This window comes from Conger conger, chromosome 7, assembly GCF_963514075.1.
Source record: "Conger conger chromosome 7, fConCon1.1, whole genome shotgun sequence".
NCBI classification, from domain to species: domain Eukaryota; kingdom Metazoa; phylum Chordata; class Actinopteri; order Anguilliformes; family Congridae; genus Conger; species Conger conger.
In genome coordinates, this window is record NC_083766.1 from 61791555 (window position 1) to 61806275 (window position 14721).

The window sequence follows — 14721 nt, forward strand, 5'->3', positions numbered from 1 at the left end:
TTTAAAAATTCTTCACATTGGAGGAAAAACTGAAATTTCATTGCTTAAACATGAGTAGCCAATATAGACCACCATAAACACCAAACTTAATACATTTATGTAAAGCAACAAACAGTCTCAAAGAGCATCTCGGCAGCATTTTGACCAGGGGTTGGCAACCCTGATCCTGCAGAGCCGCAGGGTGTGCTGGTTTTTGTACCAGCAACTGATTCAGACCCAAGAAACCAGATGAGGCGAGTTAATTGATCAATTAAAGCAGTCGATTACACAGTTAAGTGAAGAGTAACAACGAAAGCCAGCACACCCTGCGGTTCTCCAGGACCAGGATTACCGACCCGTGTTCGACTATTCAGGCCACAGCCTGAGCGAGATAGGGCTCTTTTCCTGTAAATGAACGCGAGACAACCAGACACACCGCTTTATTTATAGAAATGGCATCTTTATTTTTTTTTAACATAGCTCTTAAGATTTCATCATGTAATTTCTTATACATAAAAAAGAAAAGAAAAAAAAAAGTCCTTGAGATCAACATTGCGGAGAACGTGCAGAAAGAGAACTTGACTCAGGGCACATGACCTTGGGGAAGGAAAATAAAGTGCACGCCAACAACGCAGGTTGTGAAAAGGGAAGAGTATTTGCAAAGTAGCTCTCACTTCTCAAAGTCCACCACCACAAGAGGCTTTACCTGAATACCAGCAGCAGCAGCAGCATGTGCCATTCCTGACCCTTTTGTAAAGAGTGTGAGGATTCGATTCCCGCTAATTTAGAAGTACAGCCAGGTAACTGTTCTTCACAGGTAAGCACTTGCCTGCAAAAACCTGAAATGCAAACTAATTCACAAACCAGTTTCATCCTCAAGGGGCTTTAGAGACACATTTTGGCTGCAGGGCTGAAATGTAAAATCCATGCAACTCTAAGGCTGTACTGGTTCATAAGAGTGTATAAGAGCTACGGCCAGCTCCAGACAACGTACAGATACCTGGTCAGGCGAACCTGTCAATCATTACATTACATTACATGTTATTTGGCTGACGCGACGTACAGTTGATTAGACTAAGCAGGAGACAATCCGCCCCGGAGCAATGCAGGGTTAAGGGTGTGCAGATTTTACCGTGGCTACACCGGGTATCGGACCACAGACCTTGCAGGTCTCAGTAATGCGCCTTAACCACGAAGTGCTACAGTCTGCCCAGACCAGATCAAATCAGAAGTGAAAGCAGCAGATTAATTATTAAAGAGACGCAGGGACAAGACAGACGGTCTGACAAACCTGAACACTTGATTTTAAAATCAGAAATTGAGTTAAGGTATGCGTGTCTACAGGGTCCAGAGTTAAGACCATACAAACAGTAAAATACACTCATTCGGAATATAATTTCTGTGTATCGCGTGAAAGTGGACCCTGTTTTTTTACATTGGGGAACACACCTGTTTACCACCAACGATAAGAGAACATATGGCAGCAAACAAGGTATCATCCAAGTTTCGTGCTCCTGAACAAAATCTGCATGGACAAGGCCCCTTGTATAAACAATCATTCATTAGACTGGCAGAAGACCAGTCTCTGTGTGGTATTTTTTTCACAGGGAAAATTGGCACGGCAGCAGTGAAGCAACTTTGGGTGGATAAAAAGGATCTTTGGAGAACAAATTAACCATGGAAACCAATAACAGACTTTCAGTGAGGTAACATTATGCAAGTAAATCACACCTCAATCAGAGAGGATTAAACTGTGTGTGTGTGTGTGTGTGTGTGTGTGTGTGTGTGTGTGTGTGTGTGTATGTGTGTATGTATACGTGTATGTATGCAGTAAATGGGTACCGGGTTGAGGTAATGCGTTTTAGGATGTACAACCTCTCATTTGGCGATTGAGGGGTTTTTGACACTCGACACCCGACCGTGTAAGATACAGGGGTGTCCGACCCTCTCGCAACAGGGCCGGCGCGGGCACAGGCCCGACACGTTTGACGAGACCGGACTCCCCCCCCCCGGGGTACGCGGCCGGCGTCCCGCCCTCTCGGCGCCCCGCCCCGCCCCGCCCCGCCCCTCAGCACAGAGTCTTCTCCCGGATGGCCCGCGCCATCTCCCGCCGGGACACGCCCAGCTGCGCGCACTGGCGCTGGTCGTCGTAGCGACCGCTGCGCAGGAAGCAGATGGTGGCGGTCTTGCAGGTGTCCAGGCACGGCTGGGACCCGCGGCCCTTGTGGTACAGCCGCCAGAAGCGCTGGAAGACCCGGTCGTCCGCCAGGAAGGTCTTGATGAGGCCGTCCCAGTCGGAGGGGAACAGGCTGCTGAGCCCGTAGGCCTCGCTGGCTCGGTACAGCAGGGTCCACTTCGGGTTCGGGTCGGGCCCGGACACCTCGGCCCCCGTGCGGTTGTTGGCCTCCGTCAGGTTGAGGATGTAGGTCTCGTGGTCCAAGACCAGGTGGGTGCTCCCAGGATACTGCCCATCCACGTAGTACACACGGAAACCTGGATAAATAAAATTTTAAAAATAAAACTTCTTTATTCCAGAAATTCCGTACTCCGGTTCAGAACTATACCCAATCAATCTTTACAATACAGCAGTGGACCTAACCTGGGTTACCTGGGTTGAGGTTGATGTAGGTGTGGATTACCTGGGTTGAGGTTGATGTAGGTGTGGATTACCTGGGTTGAGGTTAATGTAGGTGTGGGTTACCTGGGTTGAGGTTGATGTAGGTGTGGATTACCTGGGTTGAGGTTGATGTAGGTGTGGATTACCTGGGTTGAGGTTGATGTAGGTGTGGATTACCTGGGTTGAGGTTGATGTAGGTGTGGATTACCTAGGTTGAGGTTGATGTAGGTGTGGATTACCTGGGTTGAGGTTGATGTAGGTGTGGATTACCTAGGTTGAGGTTGATGTAGGTGTGGATTACCTGGGTTGAGGTTAATGTAGGTGTGGATTACCTGGGTTGAGGTTGATGTAGGTGTGGATTACCTAGGTTGAGGTTAATGTAGGTGTGGATTACCTGGGTTGAGGTTGATGTAGGTGTGGATTACCTGGGTTGAGGTTAATGTAGGTGTGGATTACCTGGGTTGAGCTTGATGTAGGTGTGGATTACCTGGGTTGAGCTTGATGTAGGTGTGGATTACCTGGGTTGAGCTTGATGTAGGTGTGGATTACCTGGGTTGAGGTTGATGTAGGTGTGGATTACCTGGGTTGAGGTTGATGTAGGTGTGGATTACCTGGGTTGAGGTTAATGTAGGTGTGGATTACCTGGGTTGAGGTTGATGTAGGTGTGGATTACCTGGGTTGAGGTTGATGTAGGTGTGGATTACCTGGGTTGAGGTTGATGTAGGTGTGGATTACCTAGGTTGAGGTTGATGTAGGTGTGGATTACCTGGGTTGAGGTTGATGTAGGTGTGGATTACCTGGGTTGAGGTTGATGTAGGTGTGGATTACCTGGGTTGAGGTTGATGTAGGTGTGGATTACCTGGGTTGAGGTTGATGTAGGTGTGGATTACCTGGGTTGAGGTTGATGTAGGTGTGGATTACCTGGGTTGAGGTTGATGTAGGTGTGGATTACCTGGGTTGAGGTTGATGTAGGTGTGGATTACCTGGGTTGAGGTTGATGTAGGTGTGGATTACCTGGGTTGAGGTTGATGTAGGTGTGGATTACCTGGGTTGAGGTTGATGTAGGTGTGGATTACCTGGGTTGAGGTTGATGTAGGTGTGGATTACCTGGGTTGAGGTTGATGTAGGTGTGGATTACCTGGGTTGAGGTTGATGTAGGTGTGGATTACCTGGGTTGAGGTTGATGTAGGTGTGGATTACCTGGGTTGAGGTTGATGTAGGTGTGGATTACCTGGGTTGAGGTTGATGTAGGTGTGGATTACCTGGGTTGAGGTTGATGTAGGTGTGGATTACCTGGGTTGAGGTTGATGTAGGTGTGGATTACCTGGGTTGAGGTTGATGTAGGTGTGGATTACCTGGGTTGAGGTTGATGTAGGTGTGGATTACCTGGGTTGAGGTTGATGTAGGTGTGGATTACCTGGGTTGAGGTTGATGTAGGTGTGGATTACCTGGGTTGAGGTTGATGTAGGTGTGGATTACCTGGGTTGAGGTTGATGTAGGTGTGGATTACCTGGGTTGAGGTTGATGTAGGTGTGGATTACCTGGGTTGAGGTTGATGTAGGTGTGGATTACCTGGGTTGAGGTTGATGTAGGTGTGGATTACCTGGGTTGAGGTTGATGTAGGTGTGGATTACCTGGGTTGAGGTTGATGTAGGTGTGGATTACCTGGGTTGAGGTTGATGTAGGTGTGGATTACCTGGGTTGAGGTTGATGTAGGTGTGGATTACCTGGGTTGAGGTTGATGTAGGTGTGGATTACCTGGGTTGAGGTTGATGTAGGTGTGGATTACCTGGGTTGAGGTTGATGTAGGTGTGGATTACCTGGGTTGAGGTTGATGTAGGTGTGGATTACCTGGGTTGAGGTTGATGTAGGTGTGGATTACCTGGGTTGAGGTTGATGTAGGTGTGGATTACCTGGGTTGAGGTTGATGTAGGTGTGGATTACCTGGGTTGAGGTTGATGTAGGTGTGGATTACCTGGGTTGAGGTTGATGTAGGTGTGGATTACCTGGGTTGAGGTTGATGTAGGTGTGGATTACCTGGGTTGAGGTTGATGTAGGTGTGGGTTACCTGGGTTGAGGTTGATGTAGGTGGTCACACTCGGAGCAATGAAGGCCACACCCAAGGGTCGGGTTAGGGTCTCCTCGTCGTAGAACATCTGGAACTCGTCAACGTGGGTGTGTCCAAAAAACTGCCCAGTCACCGTGCTCTCGTACCTGTCAAAACACCGTAAAGCGATTGACTCCTACGGACGGCAGTCAGAGAGGTACGTCTTTTCTTATTTACATTCTGTTGTGTAGCTTTTGACCAGTACCTGTAGTACATATTTGTACATGTACATGTGTACGAGACCAGATGTTCACGGCTGCACAACCTGCTCTGTGTGTTCTAATGTCCTTGATATGCACTTCTTTCTATGTGGCTTTGGATAAAAGAGTGCTAAATAAAAAGCAATGCAATAATGGCGTAGTAGTTCAGAGTTCTACTCACCTGTTGATAATGTGGTAGTAGTTCCAGCTCCAGCTCTTTAGACATAGGCCAGGCGGGATGTGACCAATGATGTGTACCTGAGAAAGATTACATTAGAGAATACATCAGAGAGGCCACAGGACCAGGAAAGGGAGCAGGACAGGAGAAAAATCTATTTAAATCAATCCTTTAACATTCATATTTTGTATGTTGTACGTCATGGCTTTGACCCTTAACCTTCATCCTCATTAATATGGAGAAAGAGGTCCTCATTACTATGGAGAAAGAGGTCCTCATTACTATGGAGAAAGAGGTCCTCATTACAATGGAGAAAGAGGTCCTCATTACTATGGAGAAAGAGGTAGAAGAGCATTTTCAGGCCCGTCCCACCTCACCTTCTCCCCCTTGTTCTCAGCCTCCTGCAGGATTCCCACAAGCCACTGCAGCTGGTCGGCGGGGTCGGTGGAGTTCACCATGAGCCAGAAGTTCTCCCGCGCGCAGAAGTTCATGTTCAGGGAGACGAGTCTGAGGCCTGGCTGGATCTGTTCCGTGTAGAACCCGGCCCGTCTGATGCAGAGAGAGAGAGAGAGTGTGAGTGTGTGTGTGTCAGGTACCACAGATATTCACACACGCGGGCGCACACACACATGGAACAGAGTCTGGAGTGCTTGCGGACACACACACACACACACACACACACACACACACACACACACACCTGAGAGTCTGCAGTGCCTGCGGACACACACGCACTCGCACTCGCACTCGCACTCGCACTCGCACACGCACACGCACACGCACACGCGCACACACACACACACACACACACCTGAGAGTCTGCAGTGCCTGCGGGGAGAGCCAGGGTCTCCACTCCTCCGCCATCGTGTCGTAGAGCCAGCTGGAGGAGCGGTTGCCGTGGACGAAGGGCGGGGGGAAGCTGTTCACGGGCGTGCTCTCGTGGTTGCCCACGGCCGGGTACACGGTCACGCTGGGGCCCAGGTACTTCTGGATCAGCCTGGTGACCGTCACCAGCTCCTGCAGCTGCTGGGCCCGCGTCTGGGCCCAGACGTTGTGGGCCGGGATGTCGCCGGTCCAGTAGACCCGGTCCCACGGTCCCGCCAGCGCCACGTTCTGCAGCATGTTCTCCACCGTCCGCAGCGGCAGGTCACACTTACTGTAGGTGCCCCAGAATCCGGCGGCCCTAGAGGTGTGGAAGACCAGCCCGTAAATAACCCAACATTCCCCAACACAATGGACACTCGAAAGCCAAGCTGCACCCAATTGGGCAGCCCCCAGTAATACTGGCCTTAAATCTCAGTGTGTGTGTGACGGTGTGGGCGTACCGGTGGAGCCAGGGCGGGTGCCGGGACTGCTCCCGGCAGCACAGGGGCTCCTTGCAGTCGGCGCTGCTGCCCTCCTGGTACTCGCGGTCCCAGTGCACGTCGGTGAGGAAGAGCACGCGGTCCCGGGGGGAGCCCGGCTGGGGGGGCGAGGGCGGGGAGACGGGGGGCTTGGGCACGGCGGGCAGGCTGACGTTCCAGGGTGCGTAGATGTCGAAGTGGCCGCAGTCGGGCCCCAGCAGGACCCCGCAGGCCTCGCTGGGCCACAGGAAGGACTCCTGCAGCGCCCGGATGAAGTCGTCGCGGAACAGCTCCGTGATCTGCCGACACACCCCCTCCTCCTCCAGGTGCAGCTTCACACACACCTCCGCCACCATCCGCGCCACGCGCTCCTCGTTGATCTCCGCCTGAGAACACACACATACAGGGTCACACACGGTCAGTCTGTGCGCACGCGCACACACACACACACACACACACACACAGCAGGGTCAGTCTGCGTGCACAGACAGACAGACAGACAGACAGACAGACAGACAGACAGACAGACAGACAGACAGACAGACAGACAGACAGACAGACAGACAGACAGACACACAGACACACAGACATGACCGTGCATGTCGGCCAACTGTGAGGAAAAACTAGCGATGGTGTCAGTTTGTGCTTGTGAAAACCACACATCACACCCCTCCCCTACTCAAGACTATAAACTACCCGCTGTAAACCGCCACACCAACGCCCGACAGCGAGCATGGGTCGCTGAGGATGCTGGGTAGGGCCGGAAGTCTGGAAACTGATATTTGCTTGTTTAAGTCTGAAGTTATAATAATATCTCCATCCAGACAGTGATTTTCCAACAGAATGCTCAAAGCTTCTTCCCGACAATGGACAATAAAAGAACGTGGCCAAAATAATCACATGCGTGAACAACAAACACCAAGAGTAAAAACAAAGACATGATAAATAAAATAAAGTATTCGAAATAAAAATAAAAATAATAAAAACATTTAAAAAGATGCTTTTAAAATAAACTTCAAATAGAAAGTCTTATGAGGTGTGTTTTTCCTCTGGAAGCGGATATAGTGTAGGGGTCTAAAGAGAACCTTAGGCCTCCCTTTGTTTTAACACACCCATCAAAGGAGAGACAAGAAATTAACGACCGTAGATGCAATTTGCTGAAATGAGGAACCCAGTAGCTCGAATGTAGGTTACTCGGGGGCAAAAAAATATGCAACGCCATCAAAACGGAACCCGCTACGTAACTGGCTGCTGCAGCAGTAACTCAGTCCCCAGGTCGAGGCAGCGCTGCTGGCCAGAGATCGACGTAGACCCGGCCCGGAGTCGCTGGCTACCTGGGTATGACTGAGGTAACGTGTCCTCTAATTCGATTTAGTTATTAGCCCAGAAATTAGCCAACATCATGCAACTTTCTCCGCGTGGCGTATGGCCAACGGAAAGACACGACGTTGGTGTTTTAGGAAGCAGATGAAAAGCATTGCCACAGCAGAGGCTCTCATAAAGTTACTTCTTCCAGGGCCAATAAAACCTAAAACGTATAAAAACCTAATAACACTGGCGCATTTTCACGAAGGGGGTCAAAGTCTTGTGTTCCTGTGTCCCGTGGTTGATTATACCTGTGTGTTAGCCTTGGCGCTGCATCTTTTATAAGCCCCCCCCCATTTCTTTTATCAAAAAGTTTTTTTTTTTTTATTTTTTTTTTTAAAGGGTGAAAATCGGACGGAACATGAGACATAAAAACAAAAGAAATTATTTAAAAAAACAGGTGAAAATCGGGTTATAACAATGCAAATTTCCCGGATAAATCTTGTATTTTAAACAGTGTACTTTCTTTTAACCGTAGGATTTGTTCACGAAACAATGATTCTATTCCTGGAGATTGCATATGCCATTTCAACTGCACTTTTAATGACATTCGCACCGTGACATATACAAGAAATATGGCATACGTTGCCGTCATAATAAAGTAATTCTAATACAAAATACTAAGGAATCCAGTTTAATCCCTCAAACCACATGTGCGTTTATTTCCATTCAATCCTTGTTAACATCGAAAACAATGAAAAATTTGCATGAACCATTTAACGATACCATTGTTTTTGCAAGAACGTTATTAACTAATAATCGTTACTGTATAACATATATGGTGACAAAAGAAACATGTAAGCATTTTAGAACTTTACAGCCAACAGAATCCGGAACTTTTTCTGGAGAAATCGGTTGACGGTCGACGATGAGCTGAAGTTTCACAGACACAAATTAAGTTTAGTCGTGGACTATATTGAGTTTTGTATGGAGGATCTCCATAAAAATTTGATTGTAGTCTAGGACTAGGCTTAACCTGGGTCTCTGAAACTGGGCCACCAAGTAGTAAGCCTACAGGCAGCTATACAATTTCTTGCATTTAATTCGGTATAATTAGTTTAAGTTTAATTAGTAATATGTTACTTTTGAATTTAATTATAGTGCAAGGTTAGAAATAATACGCAGACCTGACTTGAACGATGGCAACCGCGCATGCATGAATGAGAAAACACGAAAAAGCTTCTTACCCCGAGGGACACATCAACGATGATGAACAAGGCTTTGCAGAACGAGCAGGTTAGGTTTCGCCATCCGTAGCCAAGTTGCAGTTTCTTCACCGCGTCCACAAACCTGGCATGGGCCTCAGTTTCGCCTGGAACAGGATGCGCCGTTCCGACATGGGATGACAGCAAAGAAAACCCGAGGCACAAAAGGAAAAACGTGCCCAACCCGAAAACTACCGGCTTCATTTTGGATAATTCGGAAAGCTGTGGATACAATCTATGATTCAGCAACTTAGTAAATCCTCACGCCTGTCGATTCGTTTACGCTTCAAAATAACGTGGTGGTCTTTTGCCCCGTAGATTAACTCCACCCGGTGCACCTTGCGAATGCATACAGAAATGTGCTAACTCTAGGCTAGCTTGCTGGTAACTACCGCTAGCAAGCCGGCTGACACAACGGCGTTCTCGACGCAATGACTGTCCTTCGACTGGCTGCTTGTTCAGTTAACATGCAACGTTGTAACTCACGGAATTGCACGCATTTCGTCACACCACAAGTTATTTCTCCACTGTACAGAGTTCCTGCTTGCCCAGCTGGTGTGGAGAGATTCCTGTTATCTTGCGGTGTGACTTGTTATTGTCAATAAGCGCAAAGCGACGCTTGCACAGTCAGTTTTATATCAACATTACGATGTTGAACTGATCGAAAAGAAAGATTTCCAATTATTAATATTGTTATTATTATTATTGCATAGCCAAGCGTAGCTACCTAACATTCCGCAAACAACTTTAACAACTTGTAAGTCAGGTGATGAATCACGTGACTGCGCCACATAAGCTGCGCACGGTGCTTGCGAGTGCTCGAGCAGCCGTATCGCTGTCAGGGCAATGTTTGCTCAACTGAATTTACGTGTGGGACACTTTTTGTTTGTTCCTTGTTTTTCTCTCTTCTTCTTCTTATAAACCCAACTTTAACTAAACTGAACCGAGTTAAGTGAGTTGATGCTAGTATAAAATACAAGGGAAATCAAAGCGGGCTAAAGTGTCCTCCATGATTAAATCAAACAGAACTTAAATTCCATTCTATTGTATTTGTTGGCCTATAGCGCTTCTCACGGAAGACCGTCACAAAGACGCTTTACAGACTAACATAAGGCAAGAAAAAAATGCCATGATAGCATAATACCCTTATACAATACAATTTTCATTCAAGCTACAGTAAGTATACAAATGTTGAATGCAGAATAACCAATACGCTTATTTATGATTATTATTATTATCATTATTATTATTATTATTATTATTATTATTATAATTATTATTATACACATTTAAGTCTGAGCTACACACTTTAATTAAGTGATGGTAGACAACATTGGAATTTGAACTGTCAAATATTTTTCTAAATATTAAGTTTGCAAGCAGTCGGAATCTGACTAGGCTATCCGTTCTCTTGCGTAATATGGACTGAGCATTTGGAATGCAGATAAAGCATTTGACCAAAACGAGTCGAATAACCCACAGGTCCTGGCCTTCTGTCTGGAACGTAAACCAAGTAACGGCCGCAAGTAACTCAAGGATAACACGACGGCGGTAAGAGATAAAAATAAAGAAAATAAAAAAAATAAACCCAGTGTATTTACATGCCATAATCGTTCGGGGTTAGTGCCCTGACATTCACAACTGATTTTCGGGAATGTTTGTGGCCTTATTTCTAGACCAGGAATCACACGTGAGTCATAAAAAAATCTCTTTTATCTTTTAATATGCGTCTATATAAATTACACACATTTGTAGAAGACATGCGTTTTTTTCTCTCGTTTTGCCTGCTGGTTAGTACAACAAGCAGGTTGTGAAACGGGAGACGGAAAAAACAATAGAATACGAACCGTGACAAATATGACCATCTTTAAAGGCAGGAAACGACTTGGGCAGAAAACAGACAGGTCTATTCAGGGCACTGACCAGACGGCTTAAGCACCTTGCATCCCAATGATAGGAAATATTGAAAAATAACAGCCCCCCGCCCACCCACCCAATTCCCTCCTAATTAGAGATATGAAATACAAAAATAAATCTTAACATATGACAGGCAAGATCTCCCTTTTAGGTTAAACTTTAATTTTCTTTTTCTGGAACAGACCAAGCGAATGTGTGAAAAATCACGTGTTCAGCTCACACCGCAAAGAATTGTTGATACTGTGACTTCCACCCCTCAAAAAAGATCCTAAAGTTACCCGGGATGCAGTCAGCCTGTGGCAGGCCACTTCCTGCGAAAAACTGGGGAAGGGGGTAAAAGTGATGTCATTTCCTGTAAGCAGTTCAGGAAGAGGCGCGAGTGGCCACCTCCATTTTGTGGACTTAGTTTGGGGGTGTGTATGGCTCTAACTACCCTGTCATTTGGCCACCATGTTTGTCACAGACCCAACCCAGCAGCTGGGTTATTTTCAGTTATCAGAAATGGAGGACGCTGGGTTATCCGCACACACTTCTTCTTTGGGTCCTGGTCCGGACACCAAACCCCCACCCCAGATTTTATTATCCCTCTTCAGAAGGTGAAGTTGATTGACAGCGGGGTTTGGGAGACAATCTTTCAATCTTCTCACAGGTCAGGAGAAACTGGATGATCCAGCTTAAATAACTGAAATAGTTCCACTGTTTATAGAGATGGATTAATAACAATTTTAAAAGAAGATTTTTCTTTCATACGATTGTACACTTTGGTCAGTAACATGTTTGTTGAAAATTGTGAGTTTACAAAAAAAAAAAAGAAACACCCAGAAACATGAAATATTAAACTCATAACCTGCAAGGCAATATTGAAATCATGGCACAAGTTACTTATATTACAAAAAGAAAGAAGATGAAAATAAATGTATAAAAACCAACAGTGTTCTTTTCCATAAAAAATAAGAAGAAGAAGAAGCAGGGATGAGGTTCGAGTGGCGCAGAGGGAAGTAGTGTGGGGGGGGGGGGGTTGTTAAGGCAACGCTGGTGGTGTTGGGGGGGGGGGGGGGGCGCTTCACTTGTCCTGCATCTTCTCCAGGATGGGCACGATCATGTCGAACTTGGGCCTCTTGGCCGGGTCCTCGTTCATGCAGATCTTCATCAGCTTGCAGATGTGTGGCGAGATGCCGGGGGGGATGGTGGGCCGGAGGCCCTCCAGGGAGACCTGCGGGGGGGGGGAGGGGGGGGGGGTCGTCAACTCACCGTCCTCAAGGGCAGAGCAGGTCACCTGGGAGTCAGGTGTGCAGACAGTCTGGCCAATCAGTAACACTACGTGTTCAGTTAATTACCCGGGAGAAAAGAACACCAGGGCTGGATTTGGATTCTAGCACCAGATGTGATGATCCCTATACTAACAGTTTCAGCCCCTGATGTGATGTAAACAAACATGCTCACAACATTAACTCTTCCGATATAAAAGCAGAAACACTTCTTCCATTACGTCACCCAGGGCTGCCAGACAGGCAACACCTGAGGCCGCGACACTCACATCTGTCTTTACCCTCATGTCGATCTCCATGTTGGTGAGGTCAGAGTAGACCGTTACCTTCATGTCGATCTCCATGTTGGTGAGGTCAGAGTGCACCGTTACCTTCATGTCGATCTCCATGTTGGTGAGGTCAGAGTAGACCGTTACCTTCATGTCGATCTCCATGTTGGTGAGGTCAGAGTGCACCGTTACCTTCATGTCGATCTCCATGTTGGTGAGGTCAGAGTAGACCGTTACCTTCATGTCGATCTCCATGTTGGTGAGGTCAGAGTAGACCGTTACCTTCATGTCGATCTCCATGTTGGTGAGGTCAGAGTAGACCGTTACCTTCATGCCGATCTCCATGTTGGTGAGGTCAGAGTAGACCGTTACCTTCATGCCGATCTCCATGTTGGTGAGGTCAGAGTGCACCGTTACCTTCATGTCGATCTCCATGTTGGTGAGGTCAGAGTAGACCGTTACCTTCATGTCGATCTCCATGTTGGTGAGGTCAGAGTGCACCGTTACCTTCATGTCGATCTCCATGTTGGTGAGGTCAGAGTGCACCGTTACCTTCATGCCGATCTCCATGTTGGTGAGGTCGGCGAAGGGCACCTCCCGGGTCACCAGCTCCCACAGAAGCACGGCGAAGCTCCACATGTCGGCTGACCGGCGGTTAATGTCCTCTGGCTTCTTCTGCAAGGCTGGGAGAGAGAGAGAGAGAGAGAGAGAGAGAGAGCGAGAGAGAGAGAGGGGGAGGGAGAGGGAGAGGGGGAGGGAGAGGGAGAGGGAGAGGGAGAGGGAGAGGGAGAGGGAGAGGGAGAGGGAGAGGGAGAGGGAGAGGGAGAGAGAGAGAGAGGAGGCAAAGGTGTGACACAAGGAGAGAGGGAGAGTCAAACTTCTGTCTTGAACATCCCAAAGGTCTCTGAACCATGCATCTCCCTGTACTCTGTTACCAACAACTTACACACTTACACAATGAACAGAGACTGCTTCTAGACCAGGAGTGCCCAAAGGCCAATCCCTTTCAGGAATGTTTTAATTAGCTTAATTCTTTAATTAGCTCAATCGTATCTTGATCTGACATCCGTATGAGCACCAGCTCCAGGTGGGGGTGTGTCGGGTGGGGGTGTGTCGGGTGGAGGTGTGTCGGGTGGAGGTGTGTCGGGTGGAGGTATGTCGGGTGGAGGTGTGTCAGGTGGGGGTGTGTCAGGTGGGGGTGTGTCAGGTGGAGGTGTGTCGGGTGGGGGTGTGTCAGGTGGGGGTGTGTCGGGTGGGGGTGTGTCGGGTGGGGGTGTGTCAGGTGGAGGTGTGTCGGGTGGGGGTGTGTCGGGTGGAGGTGTGCCGGGTGGGGGTGTGTCGGGTGGGGGTGTGTCGGGTGGAGGTGTGTCAGGTGGAGGTGTGTCAGGTGGAGGTGTGTCGGGTGGGGGTGTGTCGGGTGGAGGTGTGTCGGGTGGGGGTGTGTCGGGTGGAGGTGTGCCAGGTGGGGGTATGTCGGGTGGAGGTGTGTCAGGTGGGGGTGTGTCGGGTGGAGGTGTGTCGGGTGGAGGTGTGTCAGGTGGAGGTGTGTCGGGTGGGGGTGTGTCGGGTGGGGGTGTGTCGGGTGGAGGTGTGTCGGGTGGAGGTGTGTCAGGTGGGGGTGTGTCGGGTGGAGGTGTGTCAGGTGGAGGTGTGTCAGGTGGAGGTGTGTCGGGTGGGGGTGTGTCGGGTGGGGGTGTGTCAGGTGGAGGTGTGTCGGGTGGGGGTGTGTCAGGTGGAGGTGTGTCAGGTGGAGGTGTGTCAGGTGGTACCTTCAGGAGCCACCCAGGCTGGAGCGTACATCCTGCCGGGACACTGGAAGGAGAACTTCACATCCGCCATGCTTATCCTGGCTGTCATATCCTCGTCAATCTGTCAATCAATCAGTCACACTGACAATTAATCAATATGCCAATCAGTCACACTGGCAATTAATCAATCTGTCAATCAGTCACACTGACAGTCAATATGTAAATCAATCAATCACATGGACAGTCAGTCACACAAAGAATCACTGTCAATCAATCAATCTCACTAACAATCAATCACACTTAATACAGATCCATGGCTCATATAGAGAGGTGGTTTATGAATATACATCCATAGCTCATACAGAGAGGTGGTTTATGAATACAGATCCATGGCTCATATATAGAGGTGGTTTATGAATACAGGCTCATACGGAGAGGTGGTTTATGAATACAGGCTCATACGGAGAGGTGGTTCATGAATATACATCCATAGCTCATATGGAGAGGTGGTTTATGAATACAGAT

The 14721-nt window shown here is 48.2% G+C and overlaps 2 protein-coding genes across 2 annotated transcripts in view; both read right to left on the minus strand.

Annotated features, from left to right (window-relative positions):
- Positions 1-418: 418 nt before the first annotated feature.
- On the minus strand, positions 419-9764 carry smpd1 (sphingomyelin phosphodiesterase 1). The gene is made up of 7 exons (XM_061250348.1): positions 8977-9764; positions 6407-6810; positions 5893-6264; positions 5459-5630; positions 5085-5161; positions 4665-4810; positions 419-2472 (listed from the first exon to the last, which is right to left on the minus strand). The coding sequence occupies exons 1-7, from the start codon at positions 9196-9198 to the stop codon at positions 2048-2050; spliced, it is 1818 nt and encodes a 605-aa protein (XP_061106332.1). The 5' UTR covers positions 9199-9764; the 3' UTR covers positions 419-2047.
- Positions 9765-11960: 2196 nt separating this feature from the next.
- LOC133134051 (integrin-linked protein kinase-like) overlaps positions 11961-14721 on the minus strand; it is a 19567-nt gene continuing 16806 nt past the window's right edge. Inside the window, 3 exon segments of the mRNA XM_061250434.1 lie at positions 11961-12124; positions 13001-13131; positions 14218-14317. Coding sequence (XP_061106418.1) covers positions 11975-12124; positions 13001-13131; positions 14218-14317 — 381 coding nt within the window. The 3' untranslated portion in view covers positions 11961-11974.

What these genes read in the sequence shown, in the direction of transcription:
- smpd1 (XM_061250348.1), bottom strand. Translation starts at nt 9,198, where the DNA reads ATGAAGCCGGTAGTTTTCGGGTTGGGCACGTTTTTCCTTTTGTGCCTC. An exon ending in CACCCGCCCTGGCTCCACCG is followed by an intron (nt 6,265 to 6,406) that starts GTACGCCCACAC and finishes CCACACCTCTAG; the next exon opens with GGCCGCCGGATTCTGGGGCA. An exon ending in CAGGCACTGCAGACTCTCAG is followed by an intron (nt 5,631 to 5,892) that starts GTGTGTGTGTGT and finishes TCTCTGCATCAG; the next exon opens with ACGGGCCGGGTTCTACACGG.